This window comes from Mercenaria mercenaria, chromosome 12 (assembly GCF_021730395.1).
Source record: "Mercenaria mercenaria strain notata chromosome 12, MADL_Memer_1, whole genome shotgun sequence".
Lineage (NCBI taxonomy): Eukaryota > Metazoa > Mollusca > Bivalvia > Venerida > Veneridae > Mercenaria > Mercenaria mercenaria.
The window spans coordinates 62995178-63021837 of NC_069372.1; the positions used below are offsets into that span (position 1 = coordinate 62995178).

General features: G+C 35.7%; 1 protein-coding gene across 1 annotated transcript in view; it reads right to left on the reverse strand.

Annotated features, from left to right (window-relative positions):
* Window positions 1–26360, reverse strand: part of LOC123533425 (uncharacterized) — a 92687-nt gene extending 66327 nt beyond the window's left edge. The window contains exons 1-13 of the mRNA XM_053520618.1: window positions 26225–26360; window positions 22203–22390; window positions 21002–21200; window positions 19772–19926; window positions 18965–19069; window positions 17984–18151; window positions 17521–17658; window positions 16619–16801; window positions 15841–16136; window positions 4433–4531; window positions 3617–3800; window positions 1826–2009; window positions 12–142 (exon numbers count right to left, since the gene is read on the reverse strand). Of these exons, the coding sequence (XP_053376593.1) occupies window positions 12–142; window positions 1826–2009; window positions 3617–3800; window positions 4433–4531; window positions 15841–16136; window positions 16619–16801; window positions 17521–17658; window positions 17984–18151; window positions 18965–19069; window positions 19772–19926; window positions 21002–21200; window positions 22203–22331 (1971 nt within the window). The 5' untranslated portion in view covers window positions 22332–22390; window positions 26225–26360. The remainder of the gene's footprint in view (window positions 1–11; window positions 143–1825; window positions 2010–3616; window positions 3801–4432; window positions 4532–15840; window positions 16137–16618; window positions 16802–17520; window positions 17659–17983; window positions 18152–18964; window positions 19070–19771; window positions 19927–21001; window positions 21201–22202; window positions 22391–26224) is intronic.
* Between the last annotated feature and the right edge of the window lie 300 nt (window positions 26361–26660).

Here is a 26660-nt window from a genome sequence, read left to right on the forward strand (position 1 = left end):
TGTAAACAAACCTTGGCAACCATATCCATCATTTTGCCTCTGATATGTACACTCTTGAGAGGAATGTGTTCTTTCTTGTTTCCCTGTAGTCCAGCTTTCACCTTGGCTAAAGGATCTGGGATATCTTTAACATCCGTTATATCTAAAATATAAACAAAGAAGGAAATGAAGTGCTATTGAGCTAGCTTTTACAGCGATGTAGTAGTGTCTGATTCCTGGGTTTGATTTTCGGTCTGGGCTGAAGTATTTTCAGCCTGTTAAATTTGACACCCAATGTAAATAATGAATAGACACCTTGGAACATCCCACAGAGGTTCAAACTCCTGGAATTCGAAAATGAATTCTAAAATGGAGGGAGTGTATGGAGTAGGGTAGAGTTTAAGGTTGCACTCTTATACTTCCTTGCTATTGAGCTAGCTTATAAAGTGATGTGGTAGTGTGTCCGCCTTAGGCGTTAGAGGTCCCGGGTTGGATTTCCAGTCAGGGATGAAGTACTTTCAGCCAGTTACTTTTGACACCCAACATAAGCAAGTCATGAGTTTGACACCTATGAACGTCCCACAGAGGTTCAAACTCCTGGAATTCCAAGATGAATTCTAAAATAGAGGGGGTGTATGTAGTGTGGTAGAGTAAAAGGGTGCACTTAAACTTTCGTGCTACTGAGCTAGCTTTTAAAGCAATGTTGTAGAGTTCCACCTTAGGTGTGACAGGTCTCGGGTTCAATTCCCAGTCAGGGCTGAAGTATTTTCAGCCTGTTACATACACTTTAACATCAAAATTGAGTGGCATACTGAGGGAAGAAGTTTCACATTTGGAAATCTTTGCAAAAATAAGATAAACTAAAGCAAGGTCATCATAGCCTAAACACACTCACCTGACCTTTTGACTTTAAAATATCTCAAAACACAGTTTTTCCAAAACATAATAAAAATGAAAATAGTCTTCAAACATGTAAAAATGTTGGATTCTTTTATCTTGAATAACTTTTTTGTGATGTATAGTTTGTAAATATTCATAATTCACAACATTTGAGTTGCCTGAGTGGCTCAGTCATTTATGTTGCTGACATTAAATCATCTGCTTCTCACCTTTGTTGGTTTAAGCCATGAGTCTGTATACATCAATGTTTAAAGTCTAAAACATAGTCTTAAGAATAACAAATACTAAATTTGAAAGAGCTCTGGTAAATTTAAACAGATGAAAGTGTGCAGTGTCTGTAACTGCAGGTAAAACATTTATGCATTCTCACTACAATCTGTGCTATCATGTTGAAGTATAAGACTAAATTTCAGACTTTAAATTTTGATAAGCACATGTACGTGCTCAGCTCATGTCATCATGTGAGACAGCCATCCAGCTGTCTTGCAGAAAATCAGTGGTTCTACCCAGTTGCCTACTTGTGTTCAGTTTAATGCCTGAAGGGGCACTGGGATGTTTTTCTACCTTTAAAAGCTGGAATGTCTCCATATGACCTGTAAAAAGAGCAGACCCGATGGTCCAACAGGAACATAGTCTAACTATGAAAACAGGGATCTTGAGCCTCCAACTCAAAATAACTAACATTGGGATAAGAGTCCAGCATATGGGTGCTTTACACCAGGCACACAAAAGAACCAGGAAAGCTTCTGGGATTGGAGCCTTTTCTGTATCTAGCACTATCCTCCTACTAAATGAACCAACTGTCTTCTTGAGGAGTTGCCCATATAGGCTACTACTGGCAAGCATAAATAAGCTTACACACAAAACAACCTGGATTGTGTTGGAAAAAATTAAAACCCATCAAAACATACAAACAGGAATCCTGTCCACTTCACAAAATATTTACCAATATCTACTCTTGTAGGTTTGTTTTGAGGTAGTCCACCATCAGCAGTATCTGTATCTTTAAGAAGCTGTATATCATTGTCAGTCATTGCTTTGTCTTCCTTTACAGTGTCTCCAGGAAGGGAAAACTCTACCAGGTATTTCATACACTGCTGACTTGCATTGTAAATGACAAATTCATTATCCTGAAAAATAGTACATACCTATCTTAGAGCAAGTTGTCAATTTATTAGTCGACTGTTTTTTTGGCATGATAATTTAATTAAAAGGAATGGAACATACTTCCTCAAATGAATAAGATTTTGATTGCATACATAGAAGTTGTGTGTTCTCTTCCCATTTAAGCATTTTTCCCCCAAAAAACAGTTGCAAAAATGTAGAAAGTTTTTGAAATACGGAGGGACATAGTATTTTTGATGCAGGAAACAACCCATTGTAGGGGTCTAGCAACACCGTGGCTGGAAGCCTAAAGCACTCTTAACTATAAGTTTCAAGACAGGTAAAGGATATAAATACTAATTAAAGGCTTGTTGCAGATTTTATGATGCACTTATATCCAGTGGCTAGACTGTCCAGCAGATAGCTTTGTTGTTTTCTGTAAATCATATATTGAGAAAAATACAGAACAACTCAGATTCAACATTTTTAAGGGCTTTAGTGTAACTTGACCAGATATTAAAATTTTTCACTCCATATTTTAAGAAAACATTTTAAAAATGTTGCCAAGTTGTTAAAAAGAAAACAAGAGCACCGCCTTGCGGGTGCTGACGCTCATCTGATTTTTTTGTATAACAGAAATATTGTCCTACCCATGATTTTCTAAGTCTAAAAAGGGCCATCATTCTTGCAAAAAGCAGGATAGAGTTATGTTTCTTGATGTACAGCATCCGCTTATGATGATGAAAAACTCTTGCAAGTTTTAAAGCAATAGCTTTGATAGTTTATGAGAAAAGCTGACTTAAACATAATACTCAACCAAGAAAACTGATTTTCTAAGTCCAAAAGGGGCAATAATTATTGCAAAAAGCAGGATGGAGTTATGTTTCTTGCTGTACAGGGTCAGCTTATGATGGTGAACAAGTGTTGCAAGTTTCAAAGCAGTAGTTTTGATAGTTTAAGAGAAAAAGTTGACCTAAACATAAAACTTAACCAAGAAATCTAATATTTTCTAAGTCCAAAAGGGGCCATAAATCTTGCAAAAAGCAGGATGGAGTTATGTTTCTTGCTCTACAGGGTCAGCATATGATGGTGAACAAGTGTTGCAAGTTTTAAAGCAATAGCTTTGATAGTTTAGGAGAAAAGCTGACCTAAACATAAAACTTAACAAAGAAAACTGATTTTCAAAATCCAAAAGGGGCAATAATTCTTGCAAAAAGCAGGATGGAGTTATGTTTCTTGCTGTACAGAGTCAGCTTATGATGGTGAACAAGTGTTGCAAGTTTCAAAGCAATAGCTTTGATAGTTTAGGAGAAAAATTGACCCAAACATAAAACTTAACCAAGAAATCTGATATTTTCTAAGTACAAAAGGGGCCATAAATCTTGCAAAAAGCAGGATGGAGTTATGTTTCTTGCTGTACAGGGTCAGCTTATGATGGTGAACAAGTGTTCCAAGTTTCAAAGCAATAGCTTTGATAGTTTAGGAGAAAAGCTGACCTAAATATAAAACTTAACCAGGCAACGCCGACGCCGATCAAGTGATGACAATAACTCATCATTTTTTTTCTCAAAAAATCAGATGAGCTAAAAAAAAATGGCATAGAATAAATTAAACATGAAAAGAATATAATCACCATAAATGTACTAAGCTTGTCATCTGTAGACTGGACTCCCTGTACACTGTCAAACCCTTCAGGTGCTGCTGTAATATTTGAATCAGACTGGTACATTTCACAACAATGTCCCAGAGCTACATCACAAAGCAGCAAAAACCTGGTACCAGTCTGAGAATTTTCTGTGGAATACTGGGCACTTTTCCTGGAAAAAGAAGCCATTCTCTACTAACAGAGCACCAAAACCCTAAGGACTAAATATATAAGAAAACATTTGTACCAGTCTGTAATTTTCTGAGAAATACAGAGAAATACACAAGTTTGTCATTAAGGCCCTGTACAGCTCAGCTGAAAAGGCCCAGTTTCCATCTTCATCGAAATCCTTTAAAGACAACTGTTCTGATAAATGTTTCAGGAAGATTATGTAGAAAATGTTATCTCTAATGTGTTAACAAGTTTTTCTATTATTTGACCTACTGACCTAATTTTGAAGCCCTGATGACCCAGTAAAAACCTTGTCAAAGATCATTCTGGCAAAGTTTCTGTAAGATTCAGACAAATCTGTGACTTCAAGACTTAGTGTACTAATGACAACTTTTGACATATGATGGACATATATCAATCACAAGAGCAACTGGTTAAAACTATAAGTAAAACAAAAATTTCGCCTTCAAACCTGCATTTAGATAAAAACATTGCTTTGAAACTTTTAAAGGTTTAAATCAAAGGTTAACCTTACAATGCAAAGGTTCAAAATGAAAATAAAAACTAGCAGTCTTTAGAGCCAGTAGCTGGTACCTAACATAGGTCTGACTGTTAATCTATCACCAACTTTACCTTGGATTATCAGAGAAGTATATTCCAGCTCCTAGGTTACCAACATCTGTCCTGGATACACCCAGTTTGTCTGTGACCATGTTAGGCAATAACAGACCTCTGAAAATCATATACATTTATGATGATATATAATGTCATAACTGTGTTAATAACAGTACCTGCAATATACTTTGATTTGGTAATGGAAGAAAGATAACAAGAGGGCCATGATGGCCCTATATCGCTCACCTGTTATCATTGCACTTGAGGACAAGAAGGTTCTCAGAAAAAAGTCCAAAGGACAGGAACAACAAAGGGAAGAAATTTAACCAAAAAGAAAAAAAAAATTTATAAGGTACAGATATGTCAAAATACACCTAAAAATTGGAGGTACCATCCATGTTGTTTTTGTTTGTTTTGGGTTTAACGCCGTTTTCAACAGTATTTCAGTCATGTAACGGCGGGACCATCCATGTTGTACCACAGAAAAGTGGTCTCGGTTTTTCCCTATGGCCAATAATAAAAAAGTTACTAAAAATAAGCTATTTATAGTAACGTAAAAGGGAAGTAATTAAAAATTAAAAAAAAAATTATTGTAAGTGAACAAAAGAAGGTATCTGCCAAATAAATCTGTTGACATAAATGAAATTTCAGATCAGTATCTTCATTATTCCATATTACTCGACATAAAATAAAAACATGTACCATTCTTTGTCTTTTATTTATCTCATTGTTATACTGTTAAATGTTTTAAGATCAGATAACACATTATGACGAACAAATGACTTAAAATACTTGATTTCTAAATTAATATATTCTACATCTGCTAAGGTAAATGCATCAATAGATCTGAGAAAAACATTGAAAAGTTAAGTTGGCATGTTTTTGGCCGCTCTATCTTCAAGCGAGAGGAGACCAGGCGCAAGCATGAGACAACACGCGATGCGATGACCCCTAAAAACCGCAGACGGCCCCCAGCACACGGACACACCCGAATGTATGACAGCAGACCTCAGCTCACCACGGTTCCGCACCAAAACGATGCCACGAAGCAAGTCAAGAGCTGCTACCAAACACTCAGTGCTAGAAAGCTGTCTGATATATGTCTGTGCTAAAACAAGAACGACAATATTGACATTATTGTCCACGAAAACGGCACGCGTTAAATATTCATGAGACAGCCCATTTCTTCAGCTAGTAAAACTAAAATACGGACTGACCGGGCCTACCACACAAAACATCAACTGATGCACCCCAGACACACTTCACCTTGCAAGAAGCAACGCAACATAAGCACCACACAACATTATAGTGAAGCATTAGTGAAGCATTACAGACAACGGAATGCAAACAGGGCCTCACCAGTACCATTGTGATGCATTACAGACACTTCATATCGCAAGAAACAACGCAACATAGGCATTACCAACACTATAGTGAAGCACTACGGACAACGGAATGCAACTTGGGCCTCACCAGTACCATAGTGATACATTACAGACACAACCTAGGTTTCGCCAATACTGTAATTGTTCACTATAGAAGCTTCACTACGCAAAAAAGCAAAGCAACCTAGGCATCACCAGAACCTATAGTGGTGCACTACAACCACTTCACAAGCAAGCAACGCAACGCAAACGCAATGCAATCTAGGACTCGCCAGTACTATAAGGACGAAATCCTAGTGACCCGAAGCAACTTCAGGTCAACAACCTTAAATAGCAAGGTGCATCTTTTGCAATGAACAACCTTTGGTGCATGTTTAAGACAATAATGCCCTTGTGATAGGCCCGATAAAGGCAAACATAGCTTCACCAAACTGAGCGGACCGTGTCCAAAAACTGACAGACGACAACGCAAATTACACTGAACTGTTCCGAATAAAATTCATCACACCAAACGCATAGATATATCTCTAGTTCGGCGTCTACCGTATAAATCGCCACAAAACAAACACCCAACCGGTTATTGTTTAGCAATCTAATTAACTCGATATCTCGCCTGATCCCCTCCATTCAACATTATTTGAGCGACAGTCCTAACATTTAAGGTATAATTACCGATTCATTAAAAATTACAAAACACATAAATAACTGCCAGTGAGCCTTATCTTTTATCTAGAAGCTAAGATATAAATGAAAATACCTAAGCCAAAGTAATACACAAGTTCATGTAATTTCTTTCCTATATATTCTTTTACAGAAAATGTCTTAAACATTAATTTAATTTCCGATATCCTAAAAAAGCAGACAGTTCCAGTTAAAAACATTCTAACGAATGCTGTTATTTATCAACACAATACACCTGAATTCCATAAATCGGGAACTATCCAAAAGTTAATTCCAAGGAAGTATCTACGGTACTTTGAAGTTCCTTCGACTTGGCTTCTATCACAGAACATTCATTTGTAACTTCTTTGAGTATGATTATAATTGGGATATCGGAGACTTCACAGTGTACGTTGCACTAACAGCTCACTGACATCTTCAATAAACGCCATATAAAAAATCTGTACCCTGAAAGTATAATACAAAACGCAGCAAATCTGACACAAATTTCTCCAGAATGTCAGGTCTTTCACCAAAAAAAAAAAAAAACTAAGTTAACCATAAAAAACTACTGCATTAGCAACTTAGGGGTGTGGCGGGAGGGTAAGTTTATCTTTACTGAACGACATGTAGAAGAACTGTAGATTCTGTCAGTCAGTGTATAATAACGGTCTATTCGCCCTTTCAGACGCAATGTGAGAAATCTGCACGGGCTTTTTGCTTTTATATCGAACAACTGGCTGTGTTCTCGGCTCGCTGAACATGCACATCAGTACTGTATTGATAAAACGAGAACCAGTTCAACTGAATAATAAAGGCCGATTAATCCCGAATCCTTAGCAACTAACAAACATTTTAAGTCTCGAGGAATAAATGAAATTATTTTAAAGAAATAATTTATATTTTTCCCATATTATCGACATAAAATAAAAACATGTACCATTCTTTGTCTTTTATTTATCTCATTGTTATACTGTTAAATGTTTTAAGATCAGATAACACATTATGACGAACAAATGACTTAAAATACTTGATTTCTAAATTAATATATTCTACATCTGCTAAGGTAAATGCATCAATAGATCTGAGAAAAACATTGAAAAGTTAAGTTGGCATGTTTTTGGCCGCTCTATCTTCAAGCGAGAGGAGACCAGGCGCAAGCATGAGACAACACGCGATGCGATGACCCTAAAAACCGCAGACGGCACCCAGCACACGGACCACACCCGAATGTATGACAGCAGACCTCAGCTCACCACGGTTCCGCACCAAAACGATCCCACGAAGCAAGTCAAGAGCTGCTACCAAACACTCAGTGCTAGAAAGCTGTTTAACAAACACCATGCGTCCCGTCTCCTCTCGATTTATTGATTTTTTCCGCCACAATAAATTTTGCAAAAATTTATCCCCAAAAAATCAACACAAAGAAAAATTAGACATTTAGAATTTTCTATTAAAGCATCTCTGTGACCGCGGCAAATCTCAAGTAAAATGCAATGAATCCGCGCGAAAGAAATTATAGCGAACGCATAAAATATAGGTAAACATTCAATCCACACGGCCAGCCAAGCGCTGGAGTCGAAAATATCATGCGGTGTTACCGAAAGATACTGTAATATTTCTAATACGAATGATCAGTACGTACAGGACAAACTAATTAAGCGTATTGATGCACTTATCCCTAATAGCATAAATTGAACAACATTTTTACCGGGAAAAAAGTTGCTGTGGCATAACACATTATAGTGTGATTTGGTTTAACCGTAAAAATCTTGGGCAAACTAGATCTTAACAAAATAATTCGATGTTAGGTTATTTGTGACGTCAGAACTTCTGAATCACAGTAAGTAGTCATGAAAAGTTATTTGTTTTATTTGCGTGTATACATGGTAAAAGTACATACATAGTTTCAAATCACCAAAAATTCGTAATTTCGGATATTGTTTAATAGTTTTACCTAAATCAATGAAGAATTGTATCAACTTTTGGCACACACAAGTTTTATTTGAATTTGTGTCCAAATTGTGAAATAATTGTCATAAATTTAAACCTCTAGCATGTAAAGCGTCGGTAGCGATGAACATTTTTCTCAGAAATTGCTTGAACTATTTGGTCTTTGAATGTTTGACTCGGGGGATATTGCCATAAGAAAATAGTATCTTAATATTTCATAGAATCGCGTTAAATTAATTGAATTATGGGGAAGCTACACTGGTTTCGTTTTGTATTTTCAACAAAATAAAATCCCCTTTCTGATTGTCTTAGAATTTATTAAACGTATAACCAAATACTGTCCGTAAAAGACAGGTCAGCCTCTTCTCTAAATACCGGATCCCACCGACGCTTGAATCTACCAGTACACGTAATTAATCTGGATAGGTGGCCTGCCAAAATAGGCTAATATGAAAACAACTGTAAACATCCTTTATTCGTAGTTATAATAAATCTGCAATAAAACAGGTTTATATCTACCGCCGCAAAAATGAATTTGATTCCGTATGACAACCCTGTAATAGATTACTTTAAAACACTCTCATATAAAAACTAATGAAAATAATGCTCGTAAGGTATGATAAACTTTGATGAGAACCCTTACAACTAAACCATACGTCATGAATAAACATGATGACGTATTCACTAAGTATAGGCTATACTTTTACCGGTTATAATTGTCGAAATATTTCAAATGCTTTTAAAAAGCAGTGCTACACATTATCAGAGAATCGGTAGAGATTTCCGACCAATAAAATAAAATGTGTATTTTATACTTCTTTGTTCTAAATAAAGAATGTCTTGAACTTTTCAATTCGAAGGCGAAGCAGGCCATTTCAAATGCCATTAAAACGACCAGGCACGTGATTGATTTGAATAAAATATTTATATGAAGGCACCCAAACATAATCGCCACTGAATTTGATTTCTTTAAATTCGACAAGTCGGTACCCCAGATAAATGGGGAATAACATAATAGTTCTAGAACAATTCTATCGGAAGTTATGCCACATTTATGCCACGTGTCAGGGAACAGTTTGCGTGACACCAATGACATTTAATCCAAACCTTCACCCAAGCATTTGCAGAAAAACAACTGTTTACCCTGATTGGTAATCCAAAATAGTCCTAAAAAAAACAAACGGATATACCGACTGTAATATCGCAAGAATCCTAGTATTGTTAAATCTAAACAAATCTCAACCCTTATGTGGTGATAGGCTTGTAAATCAACAGAATGAGCCGGATGAAGCAAAAGACGAAACATCCACATACATCTGCAGTCCTGAATAAAAATTATTCTGTGAAACAATCGTTTTTTTTTTTTTGTTTTTTTTTTTAATTTACTTTCTGAAGTGTAGTGGTCAGAATTCGGATCACCATCTGTAGGTCTACAATCAAGCTCTGAACCCCCAAATTTCAATCATTATTGCTTTGTTTTTTCGTTTGCCAACTGCTATCAACTCCTAAAATACATTTAAAGCCGCAAAACCACCTCCAGTAAAATCGTCTAGATAGTTCTGCTGTTTGCCTGATTTCATGTTTGATTTCAACACAAAATTCTTAAATGCCCCCCGACCTAGTAACCTTTTTTTTTAACCACGGAAACTTCATGAAAATCATTCTTAAATTACAAGTAATATACAGCCATGATGGATAATCAAGGCCTTTCCAAAATAAATGAGTTTTACAGCTTCATATGCAAAAACTTATTCAATCAATCTCTTATCATCATAGTTTTAAGAGCATAGCATAGAATGACTACTTTACATTGAAGAAACCAAAAGTGTTCGAAATTTAACTTAATACACTAATTTCTGTACATATTGTTACATTGATTAAATATGTATTAAATCATTAAACACCTTGTTTTGGCCTAATCTATGTCACCGTCAACTTGTTACTAATACTTATATATTTCAATTTTTTCATGCAAATCATGTAAAACTACCGTCATGGAAATACAAAAGAATACAGGTATTTTGTGGCGTATCTTTTAAATCCTAGCAAATTTTTGCAATGATATCCATTCCTCAAAAGGAAGTGTTGTATCAAAATAAAAACTTTCTGTGTCAGTCCAGTGTTTGTGTTAGCAGAGAAGACTATTAAACGTACTAGACGGTATGCGTTTTGCGTTTTTTGATGACAAGTCCCTTGACCTAGATCTTGACATATTTTAGAAATTTAACAGCTGTTATTTTGGGTCGATATAGTCTACATTGACCGGTGAATTTGCTAAGTTAACTATATCGATATTTTTTTTTTTTTTTGTTTGAGCTCTGAGACGAAATTTCATTTGAACTTCATCTCCGGGCGCGACCCAATCTTGACCCCTAAATGTCTCTGAAATGTTCTACTTGCAAATTATCCCGGGATGTGGGTTTTGTACTTCACTGAAAAGTTATACTGACTGCAGGACACTCCGAATGTGGAGCGAAGTATGTGCTTTTTTATGGAAAATTTGAATATTAATGAAGTAATTGCACATGCAGTGACGTGTACTCGCCCGAACCGTTTTCCGCCGCGTCATTAACCTGCACACATCGCCACCCCAAGTCTGTTATGTTTTAAGACCAGGATGCGGGCGATATCACCCGACGCAACTGAAACTGCCACCGTGCACACGCCATGCTAAAACTTGTACATGTAACAAAGCATTTTCTGAACTTTATCACTGATTGGTTAGATATGTCGCCGCATAAATAATGAACGCTTTCGACCACCGCATATAGAATTAATCTTGCCCGAATGTTTTCAGCCTGACCGTCGGTAGACAGTCTAAAATGTCTTTCTTACAAAAAACGTTTTGATAACTAAATGCCCCCTTTGACCGGCAATAATGCCAAATTGATATATTCGTCTCTGAAAATCTGTTCAAGGGAGGAAAGCAGATGTGCCGCCAATAAGACACTGGTAAGACTAACAGAAGGTATGATTTAATTTGCGCATCTTCCCACAGACTGTAACCAGGTCTAGGAAAGTGGAGTATTTACAGATTATCTGTAAATTTACAGAATTTCTATAAATTTACAGATTTTTCAATCTGTAAATTTACAGATCAAGTGTTTGAAAACTGCTAAAATTATATTTAGACACAAAATCGCAGCTTGAAATTAATTGATTTACTTATGGTATGTATAAATAAAGGTCATTTGTGGGTTTCAGTCATTTCTGTTGACTTTGATTTTTCTTAAAATGCCAAAAACTGAAAGTCAACAAAAATGGCTGAAACCCACAAATGACCTTAATTTATGCATGCTGTAAATAAACCAATTAATTCCAAGCTGCGGTTTTGAGGATAAATGTAATTTCATCAGTTTTCATACACACAATCCGTAAATTTACAGATTGAAAAATCTGTAAATTTATAGATTATCTGTAAATTTACAGATAATCTGTAAATACTCCACTTTCCTAGACCTGGTAACTTTTTGTTCAATATTAGACATGCTGACCATACAGACGAGCCTAGTATAGATGACCTATACACTTACACCGCCACACCCTCCTTGAAATTTTACCTCTAACCATGACATAGTCTTGTGAAATACACGAACCATGTAAAAATACTTAAAAATCAATAATATCATTAATACACCCACCAGCATTATCTTGTTACTGTCTGTTTCTTCCTTCTCGATATCGTTTGCACAATTACCGGTCCCTCGTGCTCCAAGGTCATGTGGAGGTATCTGATTCCGCACCTCGTTCCTGGCCGGCCTTTTGTTTCTCTCCTCTCGTCCTATGGTGATATTCCTGTTGTTGACGATTTTGCTCTTACATTTTGCCTGTGACCTTCGTCCTTCCTTTCCCGGCCTTGTCGTTTAGGTCTAACACGTTCATGCGGCATCTCAATTTAAGATTACTTTAAGTTTATCTTTACTGAACGACATGTAGAAGAACTGTAGATTCTGTCAGTCAGTGTATAATAACGGTCTATTCGCCCTTTCAGACGCAATGTGAGAAATCTGCACGGGCTTTTTGCTTTTATATCGAAACAACTGGCTGTGTTCTCGGCTCGCTGAACATGCACATCAGTACTGTATTGATAAAACGAGAACCAGTTCAACTGAATAATAAAGGCCGATTAATCCCGAATCCTTAGCAACTAACAAACATTTTAAGTCTCGAGGAATAAATGAAATTATTTTAAAGAAATAATTTATATTAGTTTTGGAGATATACCCATTTTAATTTGAAATAAAGGGAGGTAATTTGACATTATCAGTCCATAGTTATCTACCCTGATTGGCTCAGTCCAACTAATGACAATAATGAAATTTCAAATAAGTCCTATAAGTACTTACTGATATAAATCCATTTTGATTACAATCAGGGGAGGTAATCAGATATAAAATAACTCTGGAACCTATGATTGGATCTGATTTGTCATGGAATCCAAGATTTATTGTTGTTGAAGATATTTTGGAAGTTTGTATCAAATAAAACCATAAATGAAGTCTCTATATGGCTGCAAAAGCCAAAATAACCAATTTTGGACCTTTAAGGGGCCATAACTCTTGAACCCATGAAGGAATCTGGCCAGTTCAAGAAAGGAACTAAGATCTTGTGGTGATACAAGTTGTGTGCAAGTTTGGTTAAAATCAAATCATAAATGAAGCTGCTATTGTGCAGACAAGGTCAAAATAGCTAATTTTGGTCCTTTTAGGGGCCATAACTCTGAAACCCATTATGGGATCTGGCCGGTTCAAAAAAGGAATTGAGATCTTATGGCGGCACAAGTTTTGTGCAAGTCTGATTAAATTCAAATTATAAATGAAGCTGCTATTGTGCAGACAAGGTCAAAATAGCTAATTCTGGCCCTTTCAGGGGCCATAACTCTGGAACCCATAATGGGATCTCGCCAGTTCAAGAAAGGAACCAAGATCTTATGGTGATAAAAGTTGTGTGCAAGTTTGGTTAAAATAAAATCATTTATAAAAGAAGCTGCTATTAAGCAGACAAGGTCAAAATAGCTAATTCTGACCCTTTCAGGGGCCATAACTCTGGAACTCATAATGGAATCCGGCCAGTTCAAGAAAGCAACCAAGATCTTATGGTGATACAAGTTGTGTGCCAGTTTGGTAAAAGTCAAAGCATAAATAAATCTGCTATTGTGCAGACAAGGTCAAAATAGCTAATTTTGGCCCTTTCAGGGGCCATAACTCTGGAACCCATATTGGGATCTAGCCAGTTCAAGAAAGGAATCGAGATCTTATGGTGATACAAGTTGTGTGCAAGTCTGGTTAAAATAAAATCATAAATGAAACCACTATCGTGCAGACAAGAAATTGTTGATGGACGGACGGACGCACGGACGAACGAAAGGGTGATCACAAAAGCTCACCTTGTCACTATGTGACAGATGAGCTAAAAATGATGGACATGACTATTCACAAGCCATAGAATTCTCCTATCAGAAGGGGCATCTGTCAAATTTGTTGCTGTAAAAGCCATATATTTTTGTACTGAAACTAGCCTCAGGCCCTGCACATTCTCACAAAATAATCCATCATCTACAAGCTAGGTTTCACTGCAGGATCTATCTTTTGTGGCTGACATATGGACAGACAGACAGACAGATGAAAAGAACAAAGAAAGGAACAAAACGAAATGATGTAAATATTCTTTTCTATATCCAAGGTTTCATGAAAAAGTTCTGTACTTTCAAATCTATGGCAAAATCCTCCATTTGTGATTGACGGAAAAAAACAAAATAACAAGCATGTTCTACATTATTGTCTTTCACCTGCATACACCAAGTTTCAGGAGAAAACTCTAGTATTTAATTACCACAGAATCCATTTTTGTCATGTTTTAGATTCTTTATTAGAATAGGCTTAGCAACCACCTTTGCTGCCACATAAACAGATTATGAAGTGTGTGTATTTTCCATACTGCCATCTATCCATGTACCTAGTTTCATGAAAAAAAATATTTTGTTATAGCACTATCCCTTATAGTGTACTCACTGAAGGATGGACAGACTGCTTTAATTTTGCTGGTAGGGGTCTAATCAAAGCCTTTTTCTGCATATTTCAATATAATTTCCTTCTTATTTTTGGATAATTTGTTGCCACAGCAAGCAAAATTTAGCTACAAAAATAAAGACTTATAAATATTATAAACATATAATACATTATAAAAACTTACACAAAAATAACTAGTTGTCACAGGAGTGACGAATTATACCCCACCAATATTGCCTTGTCAGAGAACTAAGCCAATGTCAAAGCTGAACTTACTTGACCTTTGACCTACTGACCTCAAAATCAATAGAAGTCATCTGCTGGTCCTGATCAACCTCCCTATGAAGTTTCAAGATCCTCTGCCCAAGCATTCTCAAGTTATTGTCCGAAAAAGGTTTAAATGTTCCGGGTCACTCTGACCTTTGACTTTTGGAACTCAAAATTAATACAGGTCATCTGCTGGTCATGACCAACCTCCCTATAAAGTTTCGTGTTCCTAGTCCCAAGCGTTCTGAAGTTATTGTCCGAAAACAGTTTAAATGTTCTGGGTCACTGTGACCTTGACCTTTGACTTACTAAACTCAAAATCATTAAGGGTTATCTGCTGGTCATAACCAACCTCCCTATCAATTTTCATGATCCTTGGCCTAAGCATTCTCAAGTTATTATCCGGAAACCGATTAACTGTTTCGTGTTATTGTGACCTTGACCTCAATGTCGAACTTGACCTGTATTCAATCATGTTACATCTGTGTACAAAAATTCATGATCCTAGGCCCAAGCGTTCTCAAGTTATCATTCGGAACCATTTAACTGTTCCGAGTCACTGTGACCTTGACCTTTGCCCTACAGACCTCAAAGTCGAACTTGACCTGTATTTTCTGATGTCAAACCTGTGTACCAAAAATTATTTAAATTGGTCAAGCCTTTCATGTGTTATCATTCGGAACCATTTAACTGTTCCGAGTCACTGTGACCTTGACCTTTGCCCTACAGACCTCAAAGTCGAACTTGACCTGTATTTTCTGATGTTACACCTGTGTACCAAAAATTATTTAAATTGGTCAAGCCTTTCAAGAGTTATCATCCGGAAACCATGAAAAACCATCAAACTGACCGACCAACCGCCAAGCTCACTCCTACATACCACCTCCCCTCCTGCACATTTCACTATACATTAATGAAGAAGTGACCATTTTCCTACCCTGTTAATCATGTTCTACATAAATAATATGTAAGTCATGTTTCTGTGTTAAGACCATCATGATTGTCTTATGTCACTAAATAAATATGAATTTTTACATCGAAATATTACACCTTTGAACATATTTGCCCCAAGCAGAATGAAGCTCACTCCTCCATTATATAGTCAAATGTTGATAAAATTTTAATTTAAAATAGGTAGAAACATTCTTCAAACCTTGATAACAACCCAAGAAAGTTATAACATGGTGATGCATGACTCAGTAAGTTGATATTTCCAACATCTGCCTGGAAATTCACTTCTTCCACTGTTCTCTTAACTCTGTATATGCCATGTATCTTTCCTCCATCTTTAGAGAGTTTCTGCTCCATGAGACTGTATATTTCTGCTGAGTCATTACTGGACTGGTCTACATATTGTACATGACAACACATGGCTCTGTATTTGGCAATAACTGTAGCATCTGTAGACCAGTCTGTAGCTTCACTGACAGCAACAATGTCCGATAATAGCTGCAGAAATCAAAAATTAGTATTAGCATCATATATTAATTTCTTGACAAAGAATTCTGTGAAAAGTACAATACTTCTTCCAGGCCAAGTCTTTTTTTTTTAAACATGTATTTTTTTGTGAAAAAGTACTTTCTATGTCTTGGTCATAATTCTCATCATTTTACTAGCTGCTATTATAGCAAAATATGCATTTTCCACTGAAGTCATGTTGTGAAACATTTTACTAATAGATCTTCATAGATTCTTGGAGAAGGTTTTCTTTCTAACATAGTTCCTCTTAAAAGTATGAGAGAAAAAGGTTTGACAATTTCCAAATGTAATTTATATTCTCTGTAACCATGGTAATAAAAATCACCCTACAGAGGTCACACCTTATGAGTCCAGTTATAGGCTATTTAATTCTTGTTAGGCAGTACCACAGAAGAAAACTTATTTCTCCTTAACATAACTATTACCAGTAACCCGAATCAATAAATTATTACCTGACACAAGTCCTGCTTGCCAATCACTTCTCTGAGGGTCCAGTTGTAGGATCTAAAGTCTTCTTTATGAGGCAGTACCTCATAGAACTGGTCTATCAACTTCCTTACACAGTCATCTCTGTCACTATGGTGACCAAGAAATTTATCAGTCAACTGGGCAAGGATCACTTTTGCTTCGATTATCTGAAACACATTAAATGTGCAGTAAATATTAAACATTCTAGCATGCCAACTGCATGAGGGAATAACAGTCTAGAACTGATCATCTGGCATTCAAATGCGAGTAGAAACTCTGTACCAAAGGTGATTTTCATCATTGCTTCAAAGTTGTCATCTTGGGTGTTACAGATTTGGCTATGCTTCTCACTTTAAACACTCAAACTATTAGATCAAAACTGAGAGAAGTTGAAAGAAGCTTGTGAAATAAAAAATATTGTCAAAATATGTTAAGCTACCTTACTCAAAATAAGAAGTCAGTTAAAGTCTTTCTATTCAAAATAAGAAGCCAGTTAAAGCTTATAAAGTTATGAATGGTACATGACCATGGTTTGTAGATAAATCTAGAAACAGTCCCAACAACTTTTTTAATGATTGTACAACAGCTACTAGGCATTATTCTTGGCTTTCCAGATAAATGATGTTATACCATCACTTCCTGGTAATAAAACATGCAGATCTTCTTAATGTTGTTCTCAAAGCCAGGGTCTAAGGTTAAAAGTATGAGTTTGGAAACCAGTCTAAAAATTCAGCCTTGCCATTGGTCCATTTCAATATTGAGCTCAGAGAAACCAACCAATCAGTAGCTGGAGTTTTGAGACTTGTTTTTAAACTATGATCTATAATCTCAGAGTAAGTTGACCAATGAACAAATGCAGTCAAAAATAATCAAAGGTGAATTGTACTTGTTTTTCTTGTATATATTTCATAGGAGTTTCCAACATGGTGTCCACTTCTGTCAGAGCTTCATTCCAGACAAGTGATGTCAGTGCTGCCACCTGTGGGGAAATGTCTTCATTCAGGAGAGATAACTTCCCAAGAACCTGAAATTTTTAGACAATTTAATTCTGAGACATTCTAATTCAACCCAGTTTTATCAGAGACTGTCATTCTCGCACTCTCACATGCGCAATTTATTTATTAATTATAGCTTCGTTGTAAAAATCTCTCAGCTGGTTGAGTTACTATCAAATCTGTATCCGATATAAACAAGAACGAATATCTTATGTAATGACATTAAGGAAGTAGTCAGGGAGCTTATACTGACCATTCTGACCATCTACTTATGCTTGTATTTTAAAAAATGAGCCACATGCTATACCAGATCCAATAGTTTGCACCTAATTGCCATGTTAAGAGATAACATACCATTCTTAAGTTTGATGAACCAAAATTTTCCACTTCTACACTCCCTGGTTCACATGTAACCATACATGTAGGTTTGTTGGTGCACTGTCTGTATAGCTGCTCATAACCACTGAGTACCTCTGACACTGTGCTAAAGTACCAAACTATTGCATCCTCTATTTTCACAACCTGTAAGTAAAAATGACCACCGGTTATTGCTCTATTTTCTTGTTAAGAACCACACATTCTGCTATATAATCATAGTATTTATTCAAATATGATAAAACAACAAAGACTCGAGCTAAGTCTGATAAGTCTAGGTGAAATAAAATTCTAAACAAGAGCTGTCTGTAAGACAATGCACATCACTTAATATCTTAAATTTTGAAAAGGGGCCATAACTTTCAATGCAGTCAGACGAGACTTATTTAACCAATTTCTGACAAATTAAAGTTTTACTATGGAAACTATAACAACTTGCGGACAAAACTATAACCAAATTCTAAGTAATAAACTCACTATAAATTGAATAATTCTCATGAAGAGTTATCTAACTTGTTTATGTAAGTGCATTTGATTTAGATGCCTTGTCTAAACTGGAAGAGTGGCACTGTACTGCTGTTTCTATATCTTTCCTGTATCGTACTCTGGGTGACAACCATAATCACTGAAACTACTTTATATGAGCCACGCCATGAGAAAACCAACATAGTGGCTTTGTTCACTTTCAAAGCCTATTGCATGTAGAGAAACCGTTAGCGAACAGCATGGATCCTGACCAGACTGTGCAGATGCGCAGGCTGGTCTGGATGCATGCTTGTCGCAAAGCCACTATATTAGTTTTCTCATGGTGCGGCTATTATATTAAAATGCTTTTTACTAAATATATCTCCTGTTAAAATACATTACCTGGAAAAAACTGTGGGTAAAGCTCTATACTTAATTTTTACGTTTATACAAAAGAGCTAAAAAATTGACCTAATAGATTAGTTTGACTGGTACCTTATTGTTTTCAACAAGAGCATTCTGTGCATACAGTCTGTACTTGAACTTGCAGTTGAGTCTGGTTGACACATGTACTTCTAATGCTTCTAACTTCTTGGACTCCTGTGTAATGAACAGATAGTACTTTCACAACTCTTTTTATAAATATAAACTTCAGACAATAAAATGATCATGCCATTACATTTTAGCAATGCACTGAAAATCATACACCATGGAAAAATTCCTCTACATCTATATAGTCTATATAGAGCACTTTGATGAATTTACTCCTAACAAGGCAATAAGCTGTTTCAATAAATTTCATAAAATCTAGAAAAGGAACAAATTTGCATTTAATATTCTGTTAAAAGTCACATATTAATGTTAAGCTGCAATGAAAATTTTTCTGAAAGATCTAAAATAAGGCCAAGTTGTAACAAAAAGAAAACAATGGGGACATTATGGCCCTAGATCACTACTCTTGCCAATAATGCTAAGTTGTAGCAAAAAAAATGAAAAGAGCAACATGACTGTGACTGGCTGTTTCCTTGTGACTTCGCGTTTCATGGTTGACAAATGCTTATATGCTTTTTAAGGAAAGTGCAACTAACGTTTCATCACCTCATCTTATTATCACAAGAACTTTGAGATTTTGATCTATGTTCTTATACGAGGCTCAGATCTAATTTATCTATAGATTTATGGTTATTAAAAATGTTTAAATACATGCCGAGTCGTTCAGAAACAAGAAACAGTATTAAAACATCTACAACAAGAGTTACCAGTATACATAAAGCATTAAACTGAATTATTCCCCCAACTTACTTCATTGATAAGTAAAGCCCATTTTGGCAGTTCAAATGCATTTTCATCAAATTCTGGAGCATTTACATCTCCAAATAACCAGCTCGGATGACTGGTCAGGTTTACTGTAACAATCTTTTTCTTGACATGTTTACGATTTCTTTCTCCAAGAGATGCTGTAAAATAAAATTTAGCATTACTTATAAATAATATTTCAAGTTTTAAACTTACATAATCAAATATATTGATCTTTTCTGAAAGTGTATCACGGCTTTGCATAACATGTACTGCATTGGCTGCTGGAGCATACCAGCATTTCTGCTGACTCAGACAATTTAATCTCTGTAACAACAAGTGGGAGAACATCTGCTCACATCAATAATTTTTCATGTACACATTATACTCATAGTATAATCACTGGATTAGTTTTTTGTTTGTTTTTGTTTTTGTTTGATTCAGAGTCACGCTGACATATGATATTATAATTTGGTTCCAACGTGACAGTTTCGCCTTTTGACGGTGGAGAAAGACCCCAGCTGCCGCTTCCAGTATTATTTAATCACAGACAGGCACCTGGGTAGAACCACCAACTGTCCATAAGCCAGCTGATGGTTTCCTAGCATGAAGAACCCTACACTTCAAATGAGGTTTCGAACCCACATCAGCAGGTGGAGGGGGGTGAAGGGGAAGTCAGCAATCTGAACCACCTGGCTATGGAGGTCCCCTAACTAGCTCAATAGCTAGAGCATAAGACTACGAATCGATCAATCACAAGTCAGTTTCCCAGGCACAGCTTATGTTTTTCATGATGATCTGACAGAAGATACCGTGCCTGCAGACATTTGTCCATAGAGTCAAATTCATGTTGGGAAGCTGTCAGTTACTTATTAAGACTAAGTCAGAATCCTGGTTAACTGACCAGTTTTACATAGCTGAAATACTATTGAAAAACAAAACTAATCCCCATGCAATCAATCACCTCATCCTGTGACTAGATTTTTCTAAAGGTTTAAACTGGAAGAAATTTAAATAACTTCTCATACACCAGATGAGTACAGTCAAACTTGCCTCTTAGCAGCAACCTGTACTCAGCAGCCACTTGCCTTAAGCAGCCACTTAGCTGACTTTCTTGATTGACATTTAGTTCTAATTTCCACCTGACTTCAGCAGCCATACTCTATCACTCGCTTGGCTGGCTGCTTAATACAAGTTTGACTGTACTCCAATACTTACCTTTGATTTGATACTTACTCTGTATTTTCCCTTTCCCAAATTCCTGGTTACTATTTATGTCTGACAATCTGTAATTTTCTGTATCCAACAGTCTATTCTTAGTAACACACTGTTGCACATATTTTGGGCTCACCACAGGAATGTTATATCTGCTACACTGCCTCAATTTGAATGACACAATGCTGCCTTTCTTGTTGAAAACAACAAAAAAGGATGCCTGAAAAAGATGGCTGTACCACATGAATAATGCTTAAGAAATGCATTGCTGTTTTGCAGTTTCTGTTTGAATATGGAATATGTAGGCCAAATACAGTCATGCCTTTATAAAATTAATGTATAACTTATCTCTCTTTTAAGTTCTGGAAGAAAGGGCCTTACTTGAATACTGCAACATTATCAGATTTATACAAAAGTTATTTAAAACTACACTATGTATTTTTACCACCTCGGTATGCAATAATTAGTTTCCAGTCTGAAAATGACATCATCAATAGGCAAAAAGTACGAAAAAATCTTCTTAGTCAACATGCAGATTTTTTCTTCATAATAAGGGCCGTTAATAGGTCCCTTCCCCTCAGAAAATTTCTTTTAAATCATGCAGTTTTCCCCAAAAATTAACTTTACATCAGGATTTTAATTTCCCTTTGCCCAAATACCGAGTAATTTTTTCCCCAACTCACAGGCCTGGGCCTCTCCCCTTCCTGGTAAAAAAACCCTGACATGTCATTGGATAATTGGAACAAATACTTCCTGGACAGCTAGATTTATGGATGTTACGAGCACTTAATAGTTCGAATTATTAAAGTAAATGTCTCATGACATTGTGTTTTTTTTTTTAATTTTCAACAAATACAAGAAATACTTTAGATATTTCCTTGAAAATGTGCACAAACTGATCATGGTTTCATGTGTGATTGTCTTGTGGTTTTTAATTTTAATACTGACACAGTTTACTTCATTTCATAGATGAGGAAGAATCCTGTCATTTTTCACACTACATTGTAAAGAAGGCACCTTGGTAGAACTACTGACTCTCCCAGGCCTCCTTGTTCTAGCAGTGAAATAGGGTAATGATTTAAGATAGTCACATTTGCTATCATGATGGTTGACCATGAAGTTCCTATATAACATTGACAATTACCACCCTCAACATGAACTACAGTACCTATTTCTTCTTTCAATAATAACAGTTTTACATTTAGACATCGATTATAATTACCTTTTTAGTGAGAATATATGATATGACGCCACCATTGTCTGTGATTGTCTTTCTCCATTTACATTTTTCTTTGTATGATGTGGTCGCCTCAAACTCCACCACTACTGTGCAGTTAGTAAACACCTTCATTCTGTGCTAGGTCTCCTCATACCATTCAGGGTTGTGGATTCTTGCAAAGTTTTATCAACCTGTAAAAGACATAAAATTCTAAACAAAACTAGACCTGTGTTCATAGGACACAGGTGCCCCTCCACTCAGTCACTGTACATGGTTTCATGACTCTACTAAGGTGTAACATTTTTTAAGATGTTTGCATAACAAAATTTTACAACTTTATGAATATTGTTCACTAAGGGAAGGACCATCATTCTCGTCTAGCTGCATGAGGTCCCAAAGAGAACACCAGGTGCACAACTTCACATGATATAAACCGTAATAGAAACGTAACTCTATAGTCTGGTTGAGTGAAATCCCAGACAGAACACAAGATGTGCAACTACACATGCTACATGTATATAACAATACTCCTATTATTTAAGACTACAAACAGAATGAAATTCATTATAATATTAGATTATTTTGTTGTAATCAGTTTACAGTTAGTTCGCCGGTTCCGACGTTTCGTCGGTTTCGAAGTATTCGGAATTAATATCAAGTAAACAATAAGATATCAATGATCAAACTATTGCTTTATTATTCTCCATTAACAAGTAACTATTCCTAGAAATTTCATCTCCCGGAGTTGTTTTAAAGTTAAAAAAATATGAATTATATTGCGCCAAACCGGTGTAAATTGACGGTGTCCAAGTGACGCGTTTTGAGAGTAAATTTTACACGAAGCTGTTATTTTTTTGTAAGAAACAAATTCCATTTCATTTTTTATCAGATTGTACTTCTATTTTGTCTGTATTTAACACAGAAAAAAAATCTTCAGAAGTTACTAAACATGTGTATTTTTCAAATGTAACTCTTTCCTCCAGTTTCGACGGATGTGTTGATGAAATGCCATATGGAAGAGGTATCCAGAGGGGGGAACCAAAAAACAGCTGATTCCATTATTCTCTGGAAAGCATATGTTACAAACATTAACTTGCCTTCTTGAATTAAATTCTAATGAGCCAGTCTGCTTTCAAGCTTGTCTGTTTGTCTGTCTGTCTCACTCTGTCTGTCTGTCTGTCTGTGCATTATTAACAAATGTTAAAATTGTAATATGGCCTGACATATATTTGCTACTATAGGCATTTTAACACATTTTGTAATATGTTTGGTTTCTTTTAGATATGTCATGTCCATGCAACAGAACCCCTCCCCCTATAAAACTGCATCATAAAGTATGAGACTGGTCTGCACAGAGTATTATTATTAAAGCTGCACAAAAGAATGTATTGAAAGTGGTAAAGTAAATCATATTGGAAGGCTGTCAGTATTCATTTTAAAGCCATATCTGAATAAATCTTATGATGGTAATTTTGTAACTATAGCATCCAAGGATATAGACTTCCATGAGCTGAGATTTCTGAGAAGAAGACTAGGTCTAAATGATGAAGTACCAGTAGAAAATATAAATTGTCAAGGACCTGTATTTCAATGTATTCTTGAAAGAAAGAAAAAATGACATTATTTGTTACATGTTATTTCTCCATTTGATATCTTACCATATAGGGTTTTCAATTTAGATTGTGTTATTTCCATTTGTGATAACATTCTAGCCAAGGTTTGTTTCATACTACATTTTTCATGCTATATAATTAATATCAACTTTGCTTTAAGTAAATGACACTGTCAAGGGTAGAATTTTAAAACATGTTTTGCCGTCAATGATATGTATGCATGAAATAAAGGCATACACGTATAAAACGGTGGTATTTATTCTTGAAATACATTAAACATTGCATCCTCATGCAGATTCCAAAGACAGCAGATAAAGCCATCTTCATAGCCCCCATGTTCATGAGTATCTGGTTTAATAACATACTTCCATTGGCATTTCATATAGACCATGGACGGAAGCTCTGGTATGACTAGTGTTACTCATTTGACCTTTTCACTGATAAAGCCACCATATTGTTTTATATTAAAATTCACATTTGAACTGACAAACAGGAATTTAAATGTTTAAAATTTTAAAATTCAGCTGACAGTCTTTATTGAGCTTGGCCTTCCATGCATGTTTGATGTGAACCTTTCAATAGCTGGCACCCATACCAAAACAGCATTATCTTCATACATATCTGTTTTAGATATATTAAACTATATGTTTCTTCTGCAATTTTCAGGGTCGGAGCGAATAAATAAAATCTATTTAAACTACGAACCTCTCAGAAGAGGTTTCTTTTGTTTGTTTGTATTTACGTTTATTTATAGTCGCCATCGGTAATCCATACGGGCGAAAGACTATAAGTGTTTTTAATGGGAGGATAGTGTAAGATACAGAAGACGCCCCGATTCAAGAAGCTTCCCTGGTTCTTAAGTGTACCAGGTGTAAATCACCATGGCACAGGACTCTGGTAATTTTCAATTGAAGAAGCAGGGATCGTACTCACGACCCCAGGTGTCGTAGTCAAACACTGTGTTACTGGGCCACTGCGTCCGCTCTTACAGTTGAGGCTATCGCCGCAAATGCTAAAGTATAGAACCTCAGTCCTGGAAGGCAACCACTGACTAATAGGAGAGACTATAGGTTCTTTCATTTACATGTACATTTACATATTCCTAATGCTGTTCTCATTTGACTCGTTGTAGAACAGAATGTATTTTAAGTGTATCGTCCCCTACTCCCACAAAAAAAACAACAAAAAAACATAGTATACATTCGATTGAGAAGAACGAAATGATAAAGAAAAAAGCAGCTACTTCCAAAAGCAACAGTTTATATATCGAAGCTCCTGAAATAAAAAAGTCGTACTTTTGAGAACACTGAAAGAAGAAGAAGAAGAAAAAGAAGAAGAAAAAAATGAAGAAAAAAAAGAAAAAACTTTTTTTCAGATTTCTTACTGACGCTGATGACATAGATCTATACTGTTGTAAACGCAAAGCGAAAGCTTTTACATACTGACAGGGCCGGTGGATAATATTTGAGAAATTGTCAGTATACGCCTTTTTACAGTCGTCAATAACGAAATGTCGTATGTGCTGTCTATTTGCTTATAATAATTATTGTTGTATCCAAAATTTTATAATATGCAATCTTAAAATGTTCCATATATGCCAAATATGGCATTTTTCTTCAGTTGATATTTCAAAAACTGGCCAAAAAAATGGGGCGTAAGTAACAGGTACGACTAAATGTTATTAACAAAATGCCATTTTTGGCTTAATAAATAGGGGTCACGCAATTATAATTTTATGTTCAGGTTGCAGATTCGAAAATGAAGGCCGTATCTTGGGACCGTTAGTATATGCATGAAAATGTGTAATTAGTAACTGACAAATATTTGTTATAATATCATGCTCCCTTTCACCAATCATAGTTTAAAATCAGACAGACAGACAGCTAGACAATTTTATTCACGTAAACTATACATGTATACATATGAATATTTGTCAACAAGAAGACATGTAATGCGGGCAGTTTTAACAATAAGTAAATAGACGGAGGGTGAATAAAAGACATAATGTATATAAGACCCATGTTCTAAAAAATGTTTTTGAGTGATCATTAATAAACTGAGAATGTATGATGTCAAGTACAGTACTACAATAAACTTGATCTTAAGGATGATGCATAGTAAATAAACTTTGCTAAGTTGAGCATTATTCTATTCTTATCACATTTAAGGAGGTCAACGTATAAATTTTTGAACACTTGGTCTAAGGTTCTCAACCTGGTTTCTTTCCATCTTTTGGTTTAGCAGGACATATACCACCCAATTTTATATCAACCAGCATTTCCCAGTTTCCCCACCCAGCCGGATACCCAATCTGACAATATGCTTGAACTGATCCATGAAATGAACTCCAGACTAAAATCTATAGAACATAATGTTACAAAAATAGGTCCAACGGAAAAAGATTTAGCTTACCTCAAGACTCAAATGTGTGGGATCCAAGATTCAAATATTTTATTGTCCAGAAAGGTTTCCGAGATAGAGAAATCATGCCAATTCAATAGTTAGTTGTTTGACAGTGTAACAGGTCAGATTTACGCTTAAAATATTTTCTCTAACTTCTTGTTTCACTTGTTGTTGTAATTCATGGGCGCCGCCATATTGTCTTCTTCGCCGAATGTATTTTACTACGGATCATTTCATTGGTTTATAAATTGTTTCAAGTGTTTTCATTGGTTTATGTTAGGTCCAATTATAAATTGTTTATGCATGTCATGTTACTATGATCGGGAAATTCCATTTATATACCCGTGCATAGTATTTTGTTAGTTAGATATCTGTACCGGGCAACCGGTATGTCACAGAAGCCTAAGAGCTCCATTTGTTTAATTGAGATCATTCTCACATAATA